The sequence below is a fragment of the Lithobates pipiens genome, unplaced genomic scaffold (assembly GCF_037356315.1).
Source record: "Lithobates pipiens isolate NorthernLeopardFrog02 unplaced genomic scaffold, aLitPip1_a1.2 Scaffold_23, whole genome shotgun sequence".
Classification (NCBI taxonomy): domain Eukaryota; kingdom Metazoa; phylum Chordata; class Amphibia; order Anura; family Ranidae; genus Lithobates; species Lithobates pipiens.
In genome coordinates this window covers 69601920-69622438 of record NW_027507785.1, presented here as the reverse complement: position 1 = coordinate 69622438, position 20519 = coordinate 69601920, and the positions used below count along the sequence as shown (strand labels likewise).

The following is a 20519-nucleotide window of genomic DNA, read 5'->3' as shown; positions in this document are numbered from 1 at the left end:
AGGAAGAAAGCAAATCCCTCTATAGTGTGTACTTGTCTCGGTCCAGAGCACTAAGTGTCATTTCTGTCTGCTGCCTCTTTTGACAAGTTTTCCTGACACCAAGTGAAAAAATATGAAGGGAAGCTCCAGCACACAGCCTGCAATTGACAGCCTAACTCTGTTCCTGTGTAAAAAGGGGGGGGGGTGTCACTTCCCTCCAATCAGCTCTCAGCGCACTCCTCACTGAGTTCTGCAGGGCATTACTTCATTTCCCCACCCCATTTTCTGACAGCTCAGACAAGCTTTATACATTTTGAACAGAGAAGACTGTAGATAGACAGGTACAACTTATGTACAAGGATTTGTTTCACTGGGTATATGTGAAGGTTTACAACCACTTTAACCACTTGTCAACCGTGCTATAGCCGAATGACGGCTACAGAGCACAGTCCTCTAGTTCTGGATGTTTTCACCATGTCAGAGAGTGGTAAATAGTTGCCACATCCCTATTATATTGACAAAAGAAGGAAATACCCTCTATGTAGGATTTTAAAGGCAACAATAACACTGATAAAGGATAAAAGAGCGTTTATTGATACATATAAAATTAGATCAATCACACATGTGATGATCAGTTAAAACCAAGACAAAAGACGAAAACAAAAAAATATGTGAAATCATTGCAAGCATACAAAATGTATAAATGTTACTCTCAAATGTCGAAACAATTCTTCGGTACCCAACGTGTTTCAGGTTCAAGGCTCTTCGTCAGGGGTAATGGATAGGAGAATATATGATCAAATATTTGTCAGAAGATAAAGCAGAAAAATAGTGCACTGTTCGCTGAACTATGCAAGCAGGAATCACACAGATCACTGAAGAAGATGGCATCACTGGAAAACCTTGGCACTGTCCCAGAGGCCAAGGGACAAAGTATCTTATGGGGACCCCCCCCCCCCCACATACTCTAAATCAGGGATATGCAATTAGCGGACCTCCAGCTGTTGCAAAACGACAAGTCCCATCATGCCTCTGCCTCTGAGTGTCATGCTTGCCTTGCTATGCTTCATGGGAATTGTAGTTCTGCAACAGCTGGAGGTCCGCTAATTGCATATCCCTGCTCTAAATGGTCAAGAGTCAGGATAGTATGTAGGATATAGCGGGGTGAGCGTATAGATATATGGCAGGTATGATGAATGTCAAAAAATACCCTTCTTGGTGCTTTAAATGTGCGATCATCAGAAATATCTGACCAATGACACTCTTCCTGTTGTCTCCTGTTTGATATGCTTATCTGTTAGGACGCAATCTTCCCTGGCAGTGCCCGTCATCGAGTTCTGGGATGCCATTATATGACGGCGTCCCCTGATCACGCCCGCTGCCCACCTCCCACCCAGCTCCTCTGGATACTGCTGGTCACAGACTGAGGTAAAGAGCCAATCAGCGTCTCTTTACCACATGATCAGCTGTGTCCAATCACAGCTGATCACGGAGGTAAACAGATGCAGATTATCGGCATTCCTCTCCTCATGCTGGCAGCGTGAAGCGTGAAGAGAGGAGAAGAGAGCCGATAACCGGCATTTCTAAAAGGGACATCTACACTTGTAACCAGGGCACTAATTATCAGTGTCCTGATTATCAGTGCAGTCCCCCAACAGTGCTTCCAAAGTGTGCCCACCAGTGCTTCCAATCTGTGCCCACCAGTGCTTCCAAAGTGTGCCCACCAGTGCTTCCAAAGTGTGCCCACCAGTGCTGCCAATCAGTGCCTCCTCATCAGTGTCCCCTATCACTGCCGCCTACCAGTGCTGCCTATCAATGCCCCCTATCAGTGCCCATCAGCCCCTCCTTATCAGTACCCACAAGTGCTGCCTCATCAGTACCCATCAGTGCACATTAGTGAAAGAGAAAAAAAAAATACCTGTTTGCAAAATGTTATAACAAACTCTGAAAAGTTTTTTCCCCCAAAATTTTTGGTCTTTTTTCATTTATTTAGCAAAAAATAAAAACTCCAGTGGCGATTAAATACCACCAAAAGAAAGCTCCATTTGTGTGAAAAAAATTATAAAAATGTGGTTTAGGTACAGTGTTGTGTGACCGTGCAATTGCCATTCAAAGTGCGACAGCGTGCAAAGCTACAAATTGGCCTGGGCAGGAAGGGGGTAAATGTGCCCAGTAGGCATGTGGTTAAAAGAACATCAATCACAGCCGAGACGGTGAAAGAATTTGCTTATTATTTAGCTGGTCTTACTTTTCTTTTTATGTGACTGGTTCCCTTTAATGCTGTCCTTCAGTATATCGGGCAAGGTAGAAGTAGTCTGGCCTGTGGCAAAACACACGAGTGAGTTTGGGGAATGGATTCTGAAAACATGGGTTAAAAGTGGAGTTTCCCTTTAAATGGCTCCAGTGCTCCCCATGGCTGTGAATTCCTGGCTCAGTTACTGGCGGGAGATAAAAATAACAGATATTATCTAAACTCAAATGTCTTCTTGGCGTTCCTCCGCGTTCTAATATTTTCGCACCCTTCTCTTGGCAGACAACACTCTGGGCTAAAATGCTCTCCAGATTGTAATAAATAAAAGACACATTTTTCAGTCTAACGTGAAGCCCACAGCCTCCCCGCAGCGGCACCAACAGATCGACGCTCGCAAATTCACAGAGCTTGTTGTGGTTGATTGTCGCTCCCCCACCCAGGAACTTACTCCAAGCCCGAGCCATCTGCACAACAGGCCGAGAGGCCAGACGCTATTGGAGGGGAAAACATTAACATGGAAACCACACCGTCGAAGGCTGGCAGACGCTGGCGGACGGTCTACTTACTAGCGGATTATTCCAAGCAGAGATGTTTTCCGTTCCAAGTACGTCTACTGGAAAGACTTTCTAACAAACATTCTGTTTCATAATCAATACACCCCCCCAGACTACTGTTGATGAAATGCGTCAGACGGTTTGAGGACCATTTCTGCGATTTTTCCCAAACCACTCGCCGACCGGCCACAGTACATATATCGCAGCAGGTCAGCTCTATGGTCCCAAACGCGTACCTGTATGTCTCACTCTGTGCAATAGACAGTGGGTGTGCGTGTGCTGACTGGCCAGAGGGGGAGCCATTCAGCGGGTCCGGCAGACGCGATGTCCGCCGGCCACCCACGATCATTCCACAGAGAGCCCGAACGGTTATCTGCCTATGTAAACAAGGCAGATCCCCATTATGACAGGGAAGAACACAGTGATCTTGTGTTCCTGCTAAGCAGGAACACGGGTCTCTGTGTTCCTCCAGTGAGTCCACCCCCCACACAGTTATCAAGCACCCTCCAGGGCAGGGATATGCAATTAGTGGACCTCCAGCTGTTGAGGAACTACAAGTCCCATGAGGCATAGCAAGACTGACAGTCACAAGCATGGCACCCAGAGGCACGATTAAATTAATTAAAAAAATTTAATTTCTTCATCAATTTAGGCCAATATGTATTCTGCTACATAATTTTGGTAAAAAAAAAAAAAAATCCCAAGGGTATATTGATTGGTTTGCATAAAAGTTATAGCGTCTAAAACTATGGGATATTTTTATGGCATTTTTATTTATTTAAGCTGGAGGTCCACTAATTGCATATCCCTGTCCTAGAGACACACTTAACCCTTTGCTCGCCCCCTGGTGTTAACCCCTTGCCTGCCAGTGTCAGTACAATGACGGTGCAAATTTTTAACGTAATAGTGTCAGTTAGGTGTCCGATTTGTCACAGTCCCACAAAAAAAATAATAAAAAAAAAATAAATCGCTGATGGCCGCCATTACTAGTAAAATAAATAAATATAAATGCCATAAAAATATCCCATAGTTTGTAGACACTATAACTTTTGTGCAAACCAATCAATATACGCTTTTTGGAAAAAAAATTTACCAAAAATATGTAGCAGAATACATATTGGCCTAAATTGATGAAGAAATTCGATTTTTTAAATGTATTTAATGGATGTGTTTTATAGCAGAAAGAAAAAAAAATATATATATATATATATATATATATTTTTTTTTCAAAATGGTGTTTTTTTTTGTTTACAGTGCAAAAAATAAAAACTGCAGAGGTTATCAAATACCACCAAAAGAAAGATCTATTTGTGGAAGAAAAAAAGGACATCGATTTTATTTGGGTACAGCATCGCACGGCCACGCAATTGTCAGTTAATGCAACGCAGTGCCGAATCGCAAAAAATAGCCTGGTCATTAAGGGGGTAAAACCTTCTGGGGCTGAAGTGATTAAACGTCTTTAATATCCTAGTAGAGCCATTTAGGATTCTATGAGAACTTTGTGGGACAGTGCGGAGCATATTAACTTTTACATTTGTAAACTTGATCAAATCGCCTTGTTGTATTAGCCCGGCCCAGGGGTTGTAAAGGTAATTTTTTTATTTTATACATAGTTTCCTTTAAGCTAGTGCATTGTTGGTTCACTTACCTTTTCCTTTGATTTCCCTTCTAAATGTTTTTTTGCTTTGTCTGAATATCTCACTTCCTGTTTCTCCTCAGTAAACTTCTCACCATCATCCGAGCTGGTGGTTAGTCAGCCAGAACAGCTTACTGAGGAGGAATAGGAAGTGAGAAATTCAGACAAAGAAAACAAAGAAAAAAAAACATTTAGAAGGGAAATCGAAGGAAAAGATAAGTGAACCAACAATGCACTAGCTTAAAGGAACCTATGTAGAAAATAAAAAATTTACCTTTACAACCCCTTTAAGGGCTCTAAAATCCGGGCGGTGGAGGCATGCATTCGGGTCATGTGATTGCTGTGATTGGCTGTCACAGTGGTCACATGATTGGAAAGCTCCCGTTTGCTAGTGTGGGAGCTTTCCAGTACCCGCCGGCTACTGTGCTGGGAGTGTGCTCTCAGCACAGTAAGTGGTTTACACAGGGCTGCAAATATGTGTGCAGCTGGCGTCAAGGGGTTAATAGACCCCTATTGTAATAAATGTGCACTTAGGGCTTGTTTGCACTTGTAGTTAGGGGCTGGTAATACCCAGCGGCTGAGCCGTGTTTTTTACCACCCCTCAACTGCTCCCCCTTTAGCTGCAGAGGCTTGGGGTGTACAGGCAGGAATTATAACCCCCCCCAATACATTTGGCAGGTGTACTGCCCACCGCACGAAAGCCATTCAATTGGATGGTGCCACACCGCAACCATGCCACGCACAATGAGCATGGCTGCAGTGCAGTTCTCCAGCATTTAAAACAGGCAGCGAGGAGTTGACACAATGCCTCTTCTCTGACTTTCAATTGCATTCTGAAGAGCAAAGCAAACACAGATCACTTTAGAGAGGAAAGAAAGTCTAAACGAGCCCTTAAAGCAGTATTAAACCCAAAAGCATATTTTTTTTTTTTTTTTTTTGCAGCTTACCAATTCTTTAGATGTGATGGCTGTATTAGTAACCTTTTTTAGGCTTTCATTCTTCTATTTTCACCTGGTAATCCAGCCAGCAAGTCTGTTGTTGTTTTTCACAGAACAAGCTGTCCAGCTAAATGTATCAGTTTACATGGATGAGAAAAGCTTAAAACTGGCAGGGGTGCTTACCATGATCAGCTTTTATTTACGTAAAACTTTTATCCCAAAAGGAAAAAAAAATGTTTGCTGTAACAGTTTAGAAAGTGTGAGCTGAAAGGAGTTTGGCTTCAATTTGTTAGTGTGTTTAAAGCTGCTAGTCCATCTAATACTCCTCCCAGACAGTGCTGCTGTATGCTGTGCCTCCGTTTCTCATTCCTCAAGACTTATGTCTCATTAATACAGGAGGTGTGTTACTGGCCAGATCATCAGTGAAAACAGAGGGGGGGAAGCCAAAGAAAAGAAAACAAATGCAGCCACACATCTAATGATTGTAAGCTCAATAGACAGTGCCCTCCTGTGCCTTCTGTATTGAATTGTATTGTAATTGTACTGTCCCCCCTCTACATTGTAAAGCACTGTGCAAACTGTTGGCGCTATATAAATCCTTTAGAATAATAACAATATAATACATTTTTAGTTTTGGGTATAATACCGCTTTTAGACCCCTTTCACACCAGGGCGTTTTGCAGGCGCTATATCGTTAGAAATAGCGCCTGCAAAACGCCCTAAAGAAGCTGCACCATTGTGTGTAGTGTGAAAGCCCCGAGGGCTTTCACACTGGAGCGGTGCGCTGGCAGGCCGTCAGAAAAAAGTCCTGCCAGCAGCTTCTTTGGAGCGGTGAAGGAGCGGTGTGTTTACCGCTCCTCCACCGCTGCTGCCCATTGAAATCAATGGGGCAGCGCTGTAATGCCGCCGGCAAAACGCCGCTATTGCGGCGTATTGCCGGCAGTTTTAAACCTTTCGCGGCCGCTAGAGGGGGGTAAAAGCTCCCCGCTAGCGGCCGAAATGCGCCGAAAATCCGGCGGTAAAACGCCGCAAAAAATAGCGGCGTTTTACCGCCGACGCAAGGTGCGGTGTGGTGTGAAAGGGGTCTTAATGTTCAACTGGTCAAGCAAACTTGTAAAAATGAAGAAGAAATCATACCCAATCTGATCAATGAAATGAGATCCTGGACAGCCTTGGTCACCAAGCGGAAGTTCCTATAGAGCGGATAGCATAGCACTCGTCTCCCAAAAGACACCAAGACTTCCTGGACCGACTTGTAGTTCTGTATGATAGAAAATAAAATGCTAAAGTGTTACTCTACCTTGGACTGCATTTTCAGGAATACATTTAAATTAGAGTGTAAGTAAGGTGAACCAACACCCTACAAAATTTGCAAAACATTTGTAAATCTTTCTGCTAAATTCAAGCAGTTTTGTTGAAGAATTTGTGCAAGTTCATCATCATGAAGATTGAGCAAAATTCCCCCTATGCAATGCCCTAGTCAATGATTAGTATATACCAGAGCGCCTCCTGTTGTAAATAGCGAAGGTCCTTCCATTACAGACGCAGGTATCTCGGAGGGCCTGTCTTTAAAAAAAAAAACACAGCCCCTGCCCCCGCCCCCCCCCCCCCCCCCCATTCACCTTCACCCTGCCACCTGCAGGACAGGCTGAATATCACAATAATGCGCCCCCTACTGTCCGTTTTAGTCTCTTTCTCTAGCAGAGCTGCATAGCCTGCAACAGCCACTAGGGGGTACATTAATGTTTATTCCTACTTTTTCAGCCAGATTGGAATAACGCCTACTTTATACAGTGTTACCTTGGATTATGAGCATAATTGGTTCCAGAAGAATAAATGTAATCCAAAGCACTCCTATATCAAAGAGAGTTTCCCCATAGGAGTAAAAACAAAAACAAATAATTTGTTCCACAGTGACTTCTATTGTATGCAGTACCGCATGTGGCCAGAGGTGGGGGGGGGGGCAGCAGAGGCACTCAAACACTCAGAGACTGCTCGGACACACTCGGGAACATAGTGTTTCCGAGTGCCTCCGAGCGGCTCCGAGTGTCACCGGGGCCCCCGCACCTCTGGCCAAATGCGTTACAGCACACCCAAAAGGCTTGAATCCTGCTCGTTTTGCGAGACAATGCTCGCAAACCAAGTCATAAAAAAAATAATAACTCATATTGCAAAACGCTTGTTAACTGCATTACTCGCAATCCGAGGTATTAGTATATTGGGTGCGTTCAAATTTTTTTATGCTCTTTTCCAAAAACTCCACCACTGAAAAAAAAAAAATAAAAAAAAACACACAAATACTCAGCTCTCCTTTACATGCAATGTTAATGAGCAGGCTGGAGATTTAAAGTGGCCCCCCACTCACAACTGTATCCTATAGCGTTCTTCTAACCCTACCCCCATTCCACTGTTGGATTTTATTGGGGGGGGGGGTATAGCATGTACCTGTGTGGGACAATACCTGATTGTATTTCCTTATTTGCCACCTAGACGAGAATGACGTTGCAATAGGTCAGTAGCTGCTGACTTTCATTTTTATAATGATGGGTGAAGTTTCTTTTTAGGGTCAGCTCGCACCATAGAAACGCAGTCCAAATGCGTTGCAGATGCTTTTCTGCATGTGCGTTTTTGACATGTTTTTGATGGGTTCCAGTGCGTATTTGATGCCATCCAGTGCCTTTTCCCCCTCTTTTTTTCTTAACCTTAAGGCACGTGTGTGTTCCAGTGAATTTTTGCTGCGTTCCAGTGCGGTTTTTGATGCTTTTTACAACGTTCCAGTACAGTCCAGTGCAGGAAAAATGCAGCATTTTCTACTTTTGCACTGGTGTGAACTATGCCATTGAAAACCATAAAACCTACATTCCATGTGTTTTTGATGCAGGAAAAAAAAAAAACGCACTGGACTGCATGTGGTGTGAACTGGCCCTTAATGTTTACCACAATTCAAGGATAGGTTCCGCTTTTGGAGCATGTTACACATTACACCCATATTTCATTTTTTAGTATTATATCTACCAATATCACCGCCCCCCCTAAGGCGACAGCAACGGGGGGGTTCTTCTCCCCGCACCCACTGTCCCTTTCAAAAACAACACGGCTGTGCAGGGCTCTGCCCACACGGTGGTGCCATTGTTTCACAGGAATCTGTGAATGACCGAAGTACAAGTCCCATTCTCCACCGCAGCAGACACAAGGAACTGCCAGGACGCCCATGAGCAACCTTGTAGTTCACTGAAACTTCCTCCAGCTTTGTAACTGTTTGCCTGAGCGAAGGTAGAGGTTGCAGAAACCAGACATTGAAAGTGTATGAAATAAACCAAATCACATAAGGAGAAATGAAAGAAATATATAAATAAAAAGTGAAAAAAAATAAAAAATCACATGAAAATTATGCAATACCCCAAAGGGGCGTTATATATTTCTTTCTTTTCTCCTTATGGGATTTGGTCTATTTCATACACTTTAAAAAAAAAAAAAAAAAAGAGTCCAGTGATGTCGGCAGCCGAAGCCGATCAATCGCTCGGCTCTTGGCAGATGCCGAAATTCTCGGTGAGGGAATCAGGAAGTGAAGCGTTACGGCTTCACTTCCCGGTTTTCTACTGCGCATGTGTGAGTCGTGCTGCGCTTAATAAATGGTCCCCACTATCTCCTGGGACCTGTTCATTTCCCAGGAGACAGCGGGGGGGGTGGAAATGCGGGAAGGGGCGTGACTCCACCCCCCCCCCCCCCCATGAAAGGTGCCAATTGTGGCACCGGAGGAGGGGGAATCAGATGAGAGGAAGTTCCACTTTTAGGTGGAACTCCGCTTTAAGGATTCTCTTTTATCACAGCCTGATGCATGACCGCCCTTTGAAGGATTGCCTGTTGGGCTGTCTGTCATCTAACATACCATCTCAGCTCCCAGAGAAGATGTTCCCCATGTGGGGATACTCATGACCCTCAGTACCGTATCATTTGCACATGGATGCCCATTAAGTATCATATAGGGCAGTGATGGCGAACCTTGGCACCCCTGATGTTTTGGAACTACATTTCCCATGATGCGCAAGCACTCTGCAGTGCAGTTGAGCATCATGGGAAATGTAGTTCCAAAACATCTGGAGTGCCAAGGTTCACCATCACTGATATAGGGTGTTTTACCTTCCATTTCTTTTTATATTTTTCACACTTGTGACTATATTAGACCAACTAGAAATGCATAATATATCATTACAGACATATCTTGCACGTGTACACGCTTTCTCCTGATGAATGACATCAAGTCACGAAACGCGTTGAGCTAACTGATGTCATGTTCAAATCGTATACTGCATCCTACCATGTCATTGTGGATTTTGTTCATGCATTATGTATTTGACCATTTTCCAATCATGTGCTATCAAATTTTGGGCTTTTCTATATGTACCATGTACCACCCATTTTTTTGATTATTTCTGAATTATGTATTGCTGTATGAAATAAAGATTTTTATTCAATATTTTACTCCATGCAGCTGTATAATTATATGTGTAGTATATTCATTTTCTATCGAATATAAATTATGAGACAAATGTCCTACTCCTTCACAAATATTATAGATCTGTTAATTATAACGCCATACAACACTTGACCTCCTTGTACTTCATTTAAAGTCGCTGTTCCTTGCGGTCCTTTGTATACCAGCATAGTGATGTTTTTCTCAAAATTGCAAAGGTGGATATACACTTTAAAACTTGATTTAAAACTGCCTGTCCTAATGAAGGGATTCAGATCTAGAAGCTTCTGCATTGTATGTAAATGAGAAGAAAACGGAGTCTCTCCCTGGGGACAGATTTACTTTGAAATTCTTCTGTAGTAGCAGCTTGTCTGTCTCCAAAGAAACATCTAAGAAGGTGGGAAATATATATATATTTTCATTATTTTTACATATGCTGTGTGAATGGAGACACATAAGAAACAGAGTGAGGTTTTTCCAAATTTAACCGCAAACGTGCAAAAAAATGAGTTACAGTATGGGGATGTTAAACACATATCCTAACAAGAACACTCTCACTTTAACCACTTGCCGACCGGCGCACGCCGATGTACGTCGGCAGAATGGCATGGACAGGCAAATGGGTGTACAGGTACGTCGCTTTAAATTTGGCGCTGTGCCATCATGCGCGCGCGCACCGGTCGGAACCTCCGTGAGTCCGATCGCGGGTCCCGCGGACTCGATTGCCGCGGGGATACCCGCAATCGTCTCACGGGGCGGAAGAATGGGGAGACCACCCCCTCCTCCTCAAAAAAACTCCACACCTTTGGTCTCCATGACTGTACTCTTCGCCGGTTCTCTTCCTACTTATCCAACCGCACCTTTACCTTCTTACAACTCTACTTCCTCCTCTCCTCTTCCTTTCTCTGTTGGGGTCCCCCAAGGTTCTGTTCTTGGACCGCTCCCATTTTCAATCTACACCTCCTCCCTGGGTCAACCGATCGCCTCCCATGGCTTCCAATACCACCTTTACGCTGACGACACCCAAATCTATTTCTCTACCCCTCGGCTCACTCCCTCTGTCTCCTCACGTATCACTAATTTACTATCAGATATATTAGTTTGGATGTCGCACCACTTCCTCAAACTCAATCTATCCAAAACCGAACTTGTAATTTTTCCTCCCCCATACGCCCCTTCCTCTGATCTGTCAATTGATGGCACAACCATAAGCCCATCCCCTGGACTCTGACCTCTCCTTCAAGCAACACATCCAAATCCTGCCGCCTCAACCTCCGCAACATCTCCAAAATACGCCCCTTTCTAACCAATGACACCACAAAGCTCTTAATTCACTCGCTGGTCATCTCACACCTCGACTACTGCAACTCCCTTCTCATTGGCCTACCTCTACATAGTCTAATCACTTCTTCAGTCCATCATGAATGCTTCCAGACTCATCCACCTTACCAATCGCTCTGAGTCTGCTACTCCTCTCTGTCAATCCCTCCACTGGCTTCCGCTCGGCTATAGAATTAAAGTAAAAATACTAACAACTACGTACAAAGCCATCCACAATTTCGCCCCCGGCTACATCACTAGCTTAGTCTCTAAATAACAACCTACTAGTTCTCTTCGTTCCTCACAAGACCTCCTGCTCTCTAGCTCCCTCATCACCTCCTCCCATACTCGCCTCCAGGACTTTTCCAAAGCCTCCCCAATCCTATGGAATGCCCTACCCTAATCTGTCCGCCTATCTCCTACTTTATTAGCTTTTAGGCGATCCCTGAAAACCTTCCTCTTCAGAGAAGCCTACCCCACCCGCACCTAACAACTGTATTTTCATTTTCTCCATCAGATCATCCCCCACAGTTATTACCTTTTTGTTTCAACTTGACCCCCCTTCTAGATTGTAAGCTCTAACGAGCAGGGCCCTCTAGTCCCTCATGTATTGATTTGTATTGTAAGTGTACTGTCTGCCCTCATGTTGTAAAAGCTCTGCGCAAACTGTTGGCCCTATATAAATCCTGTATAATAATAATAATAATAATAATAATGCTAAAGTAAGCAGGGGGGGACGTCAATTTTGTTTGGGAGCCACGTCGCACGACCGCGCAATTGTCAGTTAAACCGACACAGTGCCAAATCGCAAAAAGTGCTCTGGTCAGGAAGGGGGTAAATTCTTCTGGGGCTGAAGTGGTTAAAGGTGCAGGTTAATGAATCACCGACCCCAAACAAACATACATGGTGCTCCATGCAGGTTTAGTAACTCACTAGCAGGTGGAACCAGGATTAGCATTATAATCCCTTAAAGTTGTAAACCTCAGAAATCAAAAATGAACAAAGCATATCCCTCTATAGTATGTACTTGTCTCAATCCAGAGCACGAAGTGTAATTTCTGTCTGCTGCCTTGTTCCTTTGTCACATTTCACAAGTTTTCCTGACACCAATAAAAAAAAAAAAGGTGACAGGAGAGGGAGCTCCAGCACATGGTCTGTGATTGACAGCCACAGCTTTGATCCTGTCTGCTGTGTAAAGGGTGGTGTGTCCCTTGTCTCCAATCAGTTCTCAGAGCTCTCCTCAGTGAGCTCTGTAGAGTGTAACTTTAGTTCTCCACCAGTGATGGCCCATCCACTAGGGGGCCCTGGGCACCACCCCCTCTATCCACGGCCGCTACCCCCTATATGAATATGCCGCAGCCAGCCCCTATTCGTGTGTCCGTCCCCTTTCAGGGTGCCGGGCGCATGAATTACAGCGGCGGGGGTGCTTTTTTGAAGCACCCATTTAGAGCCAGAGGCTCTAATAGGCTTCAAAATAGGGTGGGCTCGGGTCAGAGCATTGTCCCAGGAGTCCACCCAGGTGTTACAACAGCAAATGAATATTCGCTATTGAAACACTGATCCTCAATCCAGCCAATCAGAAGCAGGTCTGAGACCCGTTTTCCGACTGGCTAAAAGAAATAGAGTTCCAATTGGCCGCCGAGGAGGAAGAAAACATAAGCTGCTGCATTGCCCGTGGAGAGCAGGGGAAGCTGCCGCCGAAGCCTAGGAGAAGCGAGGCCCCCATAAAGATGGGACAAGTGCTGTCCGCCCCCTTTTTTTCTGAAAGCTCAGACAAGCTTTATAAATGCTGAACTTTAAATGGCTGTAGAGAAGAGAAGACTGCAGATAAACAGGTACAACTTATGTAGGAGGATTTGTTTCATCTCTGGGTATCACCTAAGGCTAGTCACTTCACTGGGTATATGTAAAGGTTTACAACCACTTCAACCTTAGAAAAAATGGCTCCCCCGTTGCGGTCCTCAAAGGTTCACGTTAAGAGGCCTTTTTCTACCCCCAACAAAGAGAACAGCTGGCTCTTTAATGCCATATGACACAAGGATGTAGATAACCTGCGCTGGTAACTCGGAGCTTCAAGATAAACGACATCAACAAAACCACCGTGTGTAATAACCCGTGCATAGGCAATCTGGCAACATAAAATCATTAAAGACGCTCGCGGATCTATTTATTTTCCTCTTCGCGAAACACATCCCAGCAAAGCAACATGTGGTATTTATAGAAGACATGTGCACGGAGCTGCCCTTTAAAAAATGATTAATGAGCCGGTTTCCCAGAAATTCGGTGATGACATGGGGGTGGGGGTGTGATGTATGGTCACCACCGATTGCGGAGAAAGCTGGCAGTACAGGAGACCTTAAAGCAGGCAATTAGACATTTTCAGGGACGTATCCCTTCTGCGAACAAGGCCGCATTTACCGCAGATTAAAAATTAAATCCACATCGGCAGTGCGGAGGCTCGGAGCTTGTTACATGAATATTTCAATTGTGTTATACTAAACACAACGCGGCTCGGGAGGGGATGTCCACGTAACTCTTCATTAGCCAAAAAACATTACGCCAGGAGCTGATGGCCAAATAAGGGCTTTCTTCTATTTTAGAGGACACTGTAGCCTATTTTCAGTGGGTACAAAGTTTGAGTTAGGACTAGTTTACACTTCAAAACAAGGCTTCGGACACGCTTTGTTAAAGCGCCAGTCAAAGCTCCTGTCACTAATAAAATGGTAAGCTTACAGTCCTGTTTACACCTTGCTTTTGCTTGGTGCTTTGATGAGGCTTTGGTGGAGCTTCGATGATCCTTTGGTGGGGCTTTGGTGAGGCTTCTGTGGGGCTTCAAGCAAGCTTTTCCATAGACTTCTATGGGGGCTTTGAAGACACTTTTAGGGCTCATTTACACTTGCTTTGAATTCAAAAATACTTCAGAGAGCTTTACAAAAGCCTGTCTGAATGCTAGTCAAAGCTCCTGTCACTAAATAAAATGATTAGCTTACAGTCCTGTTTACACCTTGCTTTTGCTTTGGTTTGGCTTTGCTTCAAAAATTATAACCCATGTAGCTTCAGTGGTGCTTCAGAGCATCTTCAAAGCCTCCATAGAAGTCTATGGCAAAGCTTGCTTGAAGCCCCACGAAGCCCCACCAAAGCCTCATCGAAGCCCAAACCAAGCCTCATCGAAGCCCAAACCAAGCCTCATCGAAGCCCAAACCAAGCCTCATCGAAGCCCAAACCAAGCCTCATCGAAGCCCAAACCAAGCCTCATCGAAGCCCAAACCAAGCCTCATCGAAGCCCAAACCAAGCCTCATCGAAGCCCAAACCAAGCCTCATCGAAGCCCAAACCAAGCCTCATCGAAGCCCAAACCAAGCCTCATCGAAGCCCAAACCAAGCCTCATCGAAGTCCAAACCAAGCCTCATCGAAGTCCAAACCAAGCCTCATCGAAGTCTCATCAAAGCCCCACCAAAGCCTCATCGAAGCCCAAACCAAGCCTCATCGAAGCCCAAACCAAGCCTCATCGAAGCCCAAACCAAGCCTCATCGAAGTCTCATCAAAGCCCCACCAAAGCCTCATCAAAGCCCCACCAAAGCCTCATCAAAGCCCCAAAGCCTCATCAAAGCCCCAAAGCCTCATCAAAGCCCCAAAGCCTCATCAAAGCCCCATCGAAGCACCAAGCAAAAGCAGGTGTAAACAGGACTGTAAGCTAACTATTTTATTTAGTGGCTGGAGCTTTGACTAGCGTTCAGATAGCTTTAACAAAACCTGTCTGAAGCCTTGTTTTGAAGCAAGTGTAAACTAGCCGTTAATGTGTGTTGAAGCCAAAGCAAGTGTAAATGAGCCCTTAGAGACATTCTGCTCTTAAGTAGAATCTTAGTTATAGGTGGACAATGGGTCATCCTTCTGGATACTGCATGGGCAATCTCTCTCCACTATAATTCCCGGCTCTGCTCCTGTCCACCTGGGAGTCTTGAGCCTTCTCACCCATATTTGTGTGTTCCAGCTAATCCTGATATGTTCTCCATAATATAAAAAATAAAATGTACAAAATAGTGGGAACGTCATACAATAGGCACAGCACGTGTTCAGATCCGGGATGATGAGAATCCCTTAAAATGGGTACGGATGATGTGCAGACCCTGGCACTCAGCACTAGGATGATGAGAATTCCTTATTATTGGCAATAGTAGGTATGCTGATCTAGGATCTCAGAACAGGGGTGGTGGAAGCACCTCATAATGGGCAGAGCAGGTATACAGACCCAGGATTTAAAGCAGTGTTCCGCCCCCCTCACAAAAAAAATTATAAACACTGTAACTGCTGACTTTTAATATTAGGACCCAGCCGATTTTCAGATTGGCTGTCGGTGCATAATGGGCAGATCTGGTTTGCAGACCCAGGAACTCAGTGCAGGGATAATGGAAGCCCCTCATAATGGGTACAGCAGGTATTGGGTGAATATAGCACAGTGACAGCAGGCACCTGGCATGCTGTCACCGTGCAGGGAGCAATACAGTGAGCTATAACAGCTTCTTCTCCTCTCTCCCCTGTGATCAGGTAGTGATCTTTGGCAGGAGGCAAAAGTGCAGGCAGCAGAGCAGCACAGAGCTGTCTACCGTCTGCGCCCTCTGCTGGGTGTGACCAGATACTCATAGAAAACCTGCTACTTGCCCCCTCCCCTCTGCTCTGCTAAGAGAGGAGTGGAGTGGAGAGGAGAGGAGAGGAGAGGAGAGGGGGCAGCTTCTACCAGTTCATTCTCCTTCTGGTTAGCATTTACAACTCTTATCAGAGGCATTTAGCCCAATGTCTATAAACCACCTTGTAATGCTGCCAGGTCAAGAGTCCTCAATACCAAACACATATGTTATAAAAACGAAAAAAGTGCAGCACTATACATATTCACAATACACGTAAAATTAAAAAATAAATATTTACAGTGCATACCACAAATAAAAGCACAACTTGTGATATGAGGGTAACAATTCGTGACCAATTATAAAGTGCATATAAACAAACGATACCCTAAACAAGCAATCTCTCTAAATGCCCCCCTATGGTTAAACCCTACATTTATTCACATTTATGAATTACCACAACCTCAACGCCTGGACTAAATTTAGTATGAAAACAAAAAATTACCCAGGTAGTCGCCAACCAATCCCTGGCCCCTCTCTCCAAATAGATTTCTGATTTTAATGTCCCACAGTCCTATTTTTTTCCCCGTTATCTCCAGTTCTCCCATGCCTTCAGCAGCCAATTCCCCGCTCTACCCCTTCAGGTGGTCCAGTCTGCACTGGAGGACCTCCTTAGGTCAGACTGTGCAAAGAAGCCACCTCTCAAATTATATTCTCATCTGGTAATGACCTCCCTGTCTGCTCTGGGAAAAAGATAAGTGGTTACAAGACATCCCAGACCTCCATAATGATGACTGGGACGACATATGGGATCTCCCTTTTAGTTTTCATCTCCCAGAGGGATCATTTGATCCCATTTAAGATGGTCTATGGTGCATATTTTACCCCGTACGGACTGCACAAAATGAATTCCAGTTCTCCCCCTGGGTGCTGGCGCTGTGGGGAGATTCCTGGAAACTTTGCCCATATTTTGTGGATCTGCCCGGCTATTGTTGGGTACTGGGAAGAGGTATTGACGCTCACTAACCAGGTCACCACCATACCATTACAACTGTCTATGTCAATCTGTATTCTGGTCTTAATAGAACAATTCCTACAGCTGTGGGACATACTTTAGTGGCTTTGCGTCTCTTCTATGCCCATAAGGTGTAAACCTACCTTCCCTCCTCTCTCACTTTGGAAGCAACTGGATAACAAACGTTTACTCCTTTACAAAGACACATATGCTAATAGAGGTTGTCCTCAAAAAGGTCTGGTCCAAGTGGCTAGTGGAGCCCTCAACAGCTTCTGAAGTACCCTCAAGTTAAATTTGCATTTAAGATGCTCTTTACCTAGTGCAAGTCATACGCTCCCGACGAATGTGTTACCTTGTTTAAACTTATATGTTCAAGGCCTGTGTTGAACTTTCACCTCAAGCGCCAGTTTGTTACGAATACTGTGGTGACCCATTCACAATGTTTAAACCAGTATGTATAACTTACATATAACTTAAACTATGCGTCCTTTGTGAGGGCCACCTCATTTACCCTTCACAACCACTGTATGTTGTTTCTGTATTATGTGCCCATACACATGGCAATTTGTGTCCAGTTTTGAGTGGAACAATTCTGGGATCAAGTGTGTTCAATGAAAGTCCTAACAATCACAAATTAATACACACGAGTTGAACTTCCAAAAGGGTTACTCCCAGTGAATAAATCCATGTATTTTAGGAGCATGAAATAGCGTACACAACACCAAGCCAAACCACGTAGCAAATTGTAGTGACCATCTAAGATTAAATGATCATAGGAACGTGTGAGGTTCACAGCTCCAACCCTGGATGTACTCCACTTATTTCAATGGAAGGCTATGCTCATAAGGAACCACAGACAGAACAGGAGGCAGACCTCATAAAGTAGTAAAGTTTAAAAACTTCCACTTAATGAAACTAAAAAGTGTGCACTCACAATTAGGACAATTGTTACCACTTAAGGCTCGGTTCACACTGTTGCGACGGCAAAGTCGTATAGACTGACCTGCTACTTTGCCCCTGAGTCTTTCTTCTGATTTTGAATTTTTTGCATTTTCATGCAGCTGCTGTGCACCAACCACCAAGTGATTATAATGCTAGTGAGAGAGGAGGGAAGGTAGGTTTACGCCAACAGAGAGCTATGGCCTTATGGCCATAGAAGAGAAGCAAAGCCACTAAAGTACGTCGCGCAGCTGTAGGAATTGTTCTATTAAGCCAAAAATACAGATACTCTTTGGGTAATGCTCACAACTAGCAGCCTATAACCCAGGGTTCATAAACATCCAGCCGTGCTCTGTACTTTACAGTTAACATACGCAGTTTCAATAAACTTCTTGCCCCTGCAGCCTGTGAACAATGGCAATTTGATGAGACACCTTACTGAAGGTAAATCCCTTTTCCAGTAGCAAAATTGGCCACCACTGGAGTAAATTGGTACCTGCTCTGCAATGAGCTGAAAGTACAACCTATCCCTGGGGAGCAGACTGTTCACAGCAGGATGTTCTCAGAGTCAGGAGGCTGCAGGCACTATCGCTGGATGAAGAACTTTTTTGCAGCAAAAGTAATACATCATATTGGCATTTTTTATGCTGCTGGGACAAGTAGAAATGAAGAAAACAAAGTTAAAAACAAAGAATATCTACAATTTACAAACTGTTCCTTCAGCTGTCAATGTTTGTGCATGCTGCAGAACAAACGAAAAAGGTCTTGGTACTTTACTAGCAGAGATCCGAAGACAGTCTGCACCCTCCTGACACCTCTTTACATTCTGCAGTGCTGCTGATGCTGCTGCTTCAGGCCACCACTGGTGGGAACTCTTGTGAGACAGGCTTGCTCATCCAGCACAATGCAAAGCACATCTCCCTTCTATCAACAGCTCCCTCTAGTGGAGGTCCACAGCGGTTTCATTTGTGCATGTTGGCAGCTGCCAAATGCTACAAGTCACAGTAGGACAGACTCACTGATCTCATTAAGTAAGGTAAAGAACCCCAATTAGATTGTTTATTTTTTACAATGGACAGCAATAATGACAGCTAAAGGATCTGAAATGAAAGCAGTATTAACCACTTTAATACTGGGCACTTTTACCCCCTTCCTGCCCAGGCCAATTTTCAGCTTTCAGCCTTGTCACACTTTGAATGACAATTGTGTGGTCATGCAACACTGTACCCAAACTAAATTTTTTGCATTTTGCTCACACAACTAGAGCTTTCTTTTGTTTGTATTTTATCACCACTGTTTTTTTTTTTTTTTTCATTTATCAAAAAATAAAAAAAAGACTGAAAACTGAAAAAAATGCATTTTTCTTCATTTCCATTATAAAACATTTGCAAATAAATCATTGTTATTCATAAATTCAGGCTAAAATGTATACTGCCACATTCCTTTGGTGAAAAAATCCCAAATGAGTGTTTATTATTTAGTCTGCAGGAAAGTTACAGCGTCCACAAACTATGGTACAGTATACATATGAAAATTGATCAATCCTGATATACTGAAAGCCTATCTCATTTCATGAGGCCCAAAATTGAGAGGATAGTAAAAAATATCCGCCAAATGACTCCTTTTTGGTAAGTAGACAGTCCAAGGTATTTGGTAAGAGGCATGGCGGGTTTTTTGAAGTTGTAATTTTGTAAAATGAATGCCGTGTACACACGGTCAGACTTTCTGGCAGAAAAACTGACTTTGGTGTGATCGTGTGTAGGCAAGACTGTTTCAGCAGAACTCTGACGGAAAAACCGGTCGTGTGTACGCGGCATTAGAAATTCACAATCTTGTTTTCTTTTTACATACTGTCACCAGTGCAGTACAGCCGCATCTGTCCCCCGCTGGCTCTAAGGCTGAGAACCGAGCGATCAAACACCGCCAATCACTCGGTTCTCAGCTCCATGAGCAGAGAGAGCTGGTGACAGTGCAGCCCACCCCCACAAGCGCTTACTGGAGTCCTGGTCTGTGGAGGGGGTGGGAATTTCCAGCTCAGCCTCTCAGTGGCTCACTGAGAGGCTGTGAGGTGGCGAACCAGTCATGTGGGCGGATCCTGACAATATGGTCGTGATCTTTTCCGAGCCTGGACCAGCTCTGTGATTTCAGCCCACTTTATGCTGATAACGGGTTACAGGAATGCAGAACGAACTGCACTCCTGTGATACACAGAAGAACAGCCACAGGAGCTTTGGTTGTACTTCTCCTTTAAGTCAGAGGAATGCACACTTTTATAGCTCATATCAATGCGTTACAATGTGATACATTATTGTTAAAGAGCATTATGTCAGCTTCAACGCAGCCCATTCATTACTTACTAATTACATGTATTTATATAGCATAGTGAATTTACACGTCACTTTACATACTGTGTTTTATCTGCCCTCAAGAAGCTTCCAACCTAGGGTCCCTACATCACATGCATCCATACACAAATACTAGGGCCAATTTAGACAGGCGTTAACCTACCAGTATGTCTTTTGAGTGTGGGAGAAAACCGGAGTACACAGAGGAAAGCCTGACAAGCACAGAGAGAACATGCGAACATGCAAGCTCCATGCAGATAGACGGGATTCAAACCGAGGACCCCAGTGCTGCAAAGCATAAGCGCTAACCACCGATATGTTAATGCCCTGGGGTGGCAATTAAAATGAATAGCACTGAAACGCAGTATGTGCGCAATAAAAAGTGCGTTAAGGCAATAGTGTGAATGAGCCCTAAAAGATATGTACCATGAAACCTAACAAATGTG

The 20519-nt window shown here is 44.2% G+C and overlaps 1 protein-coding gene across 3 annotated transcripts in view; it reads right to left on the bottom strand.

The window, feature by feature from the left end:
* Positions 1-20519, bottom strand: part of SHQ1 (SHQ1, H/ACA ribonucleoprotein assembly factor) — a 147986-nt gene that overhangs the window by 59337 nt on the left and 68130 nt on the right. For all 3 annotated transcript variants that reach the window (XM_077451830.1, XM_077451829.1, XM_077451831.1), the window contains exon 10: positions 6496-6619. In XM_077451830.1, the coding sequence (XP_077307956.1) occupies positions 6496-6619 (124 nt within the window). The remainder of the gene's footprint in view (positions 1-6495; positions 6620-20519) is intronic.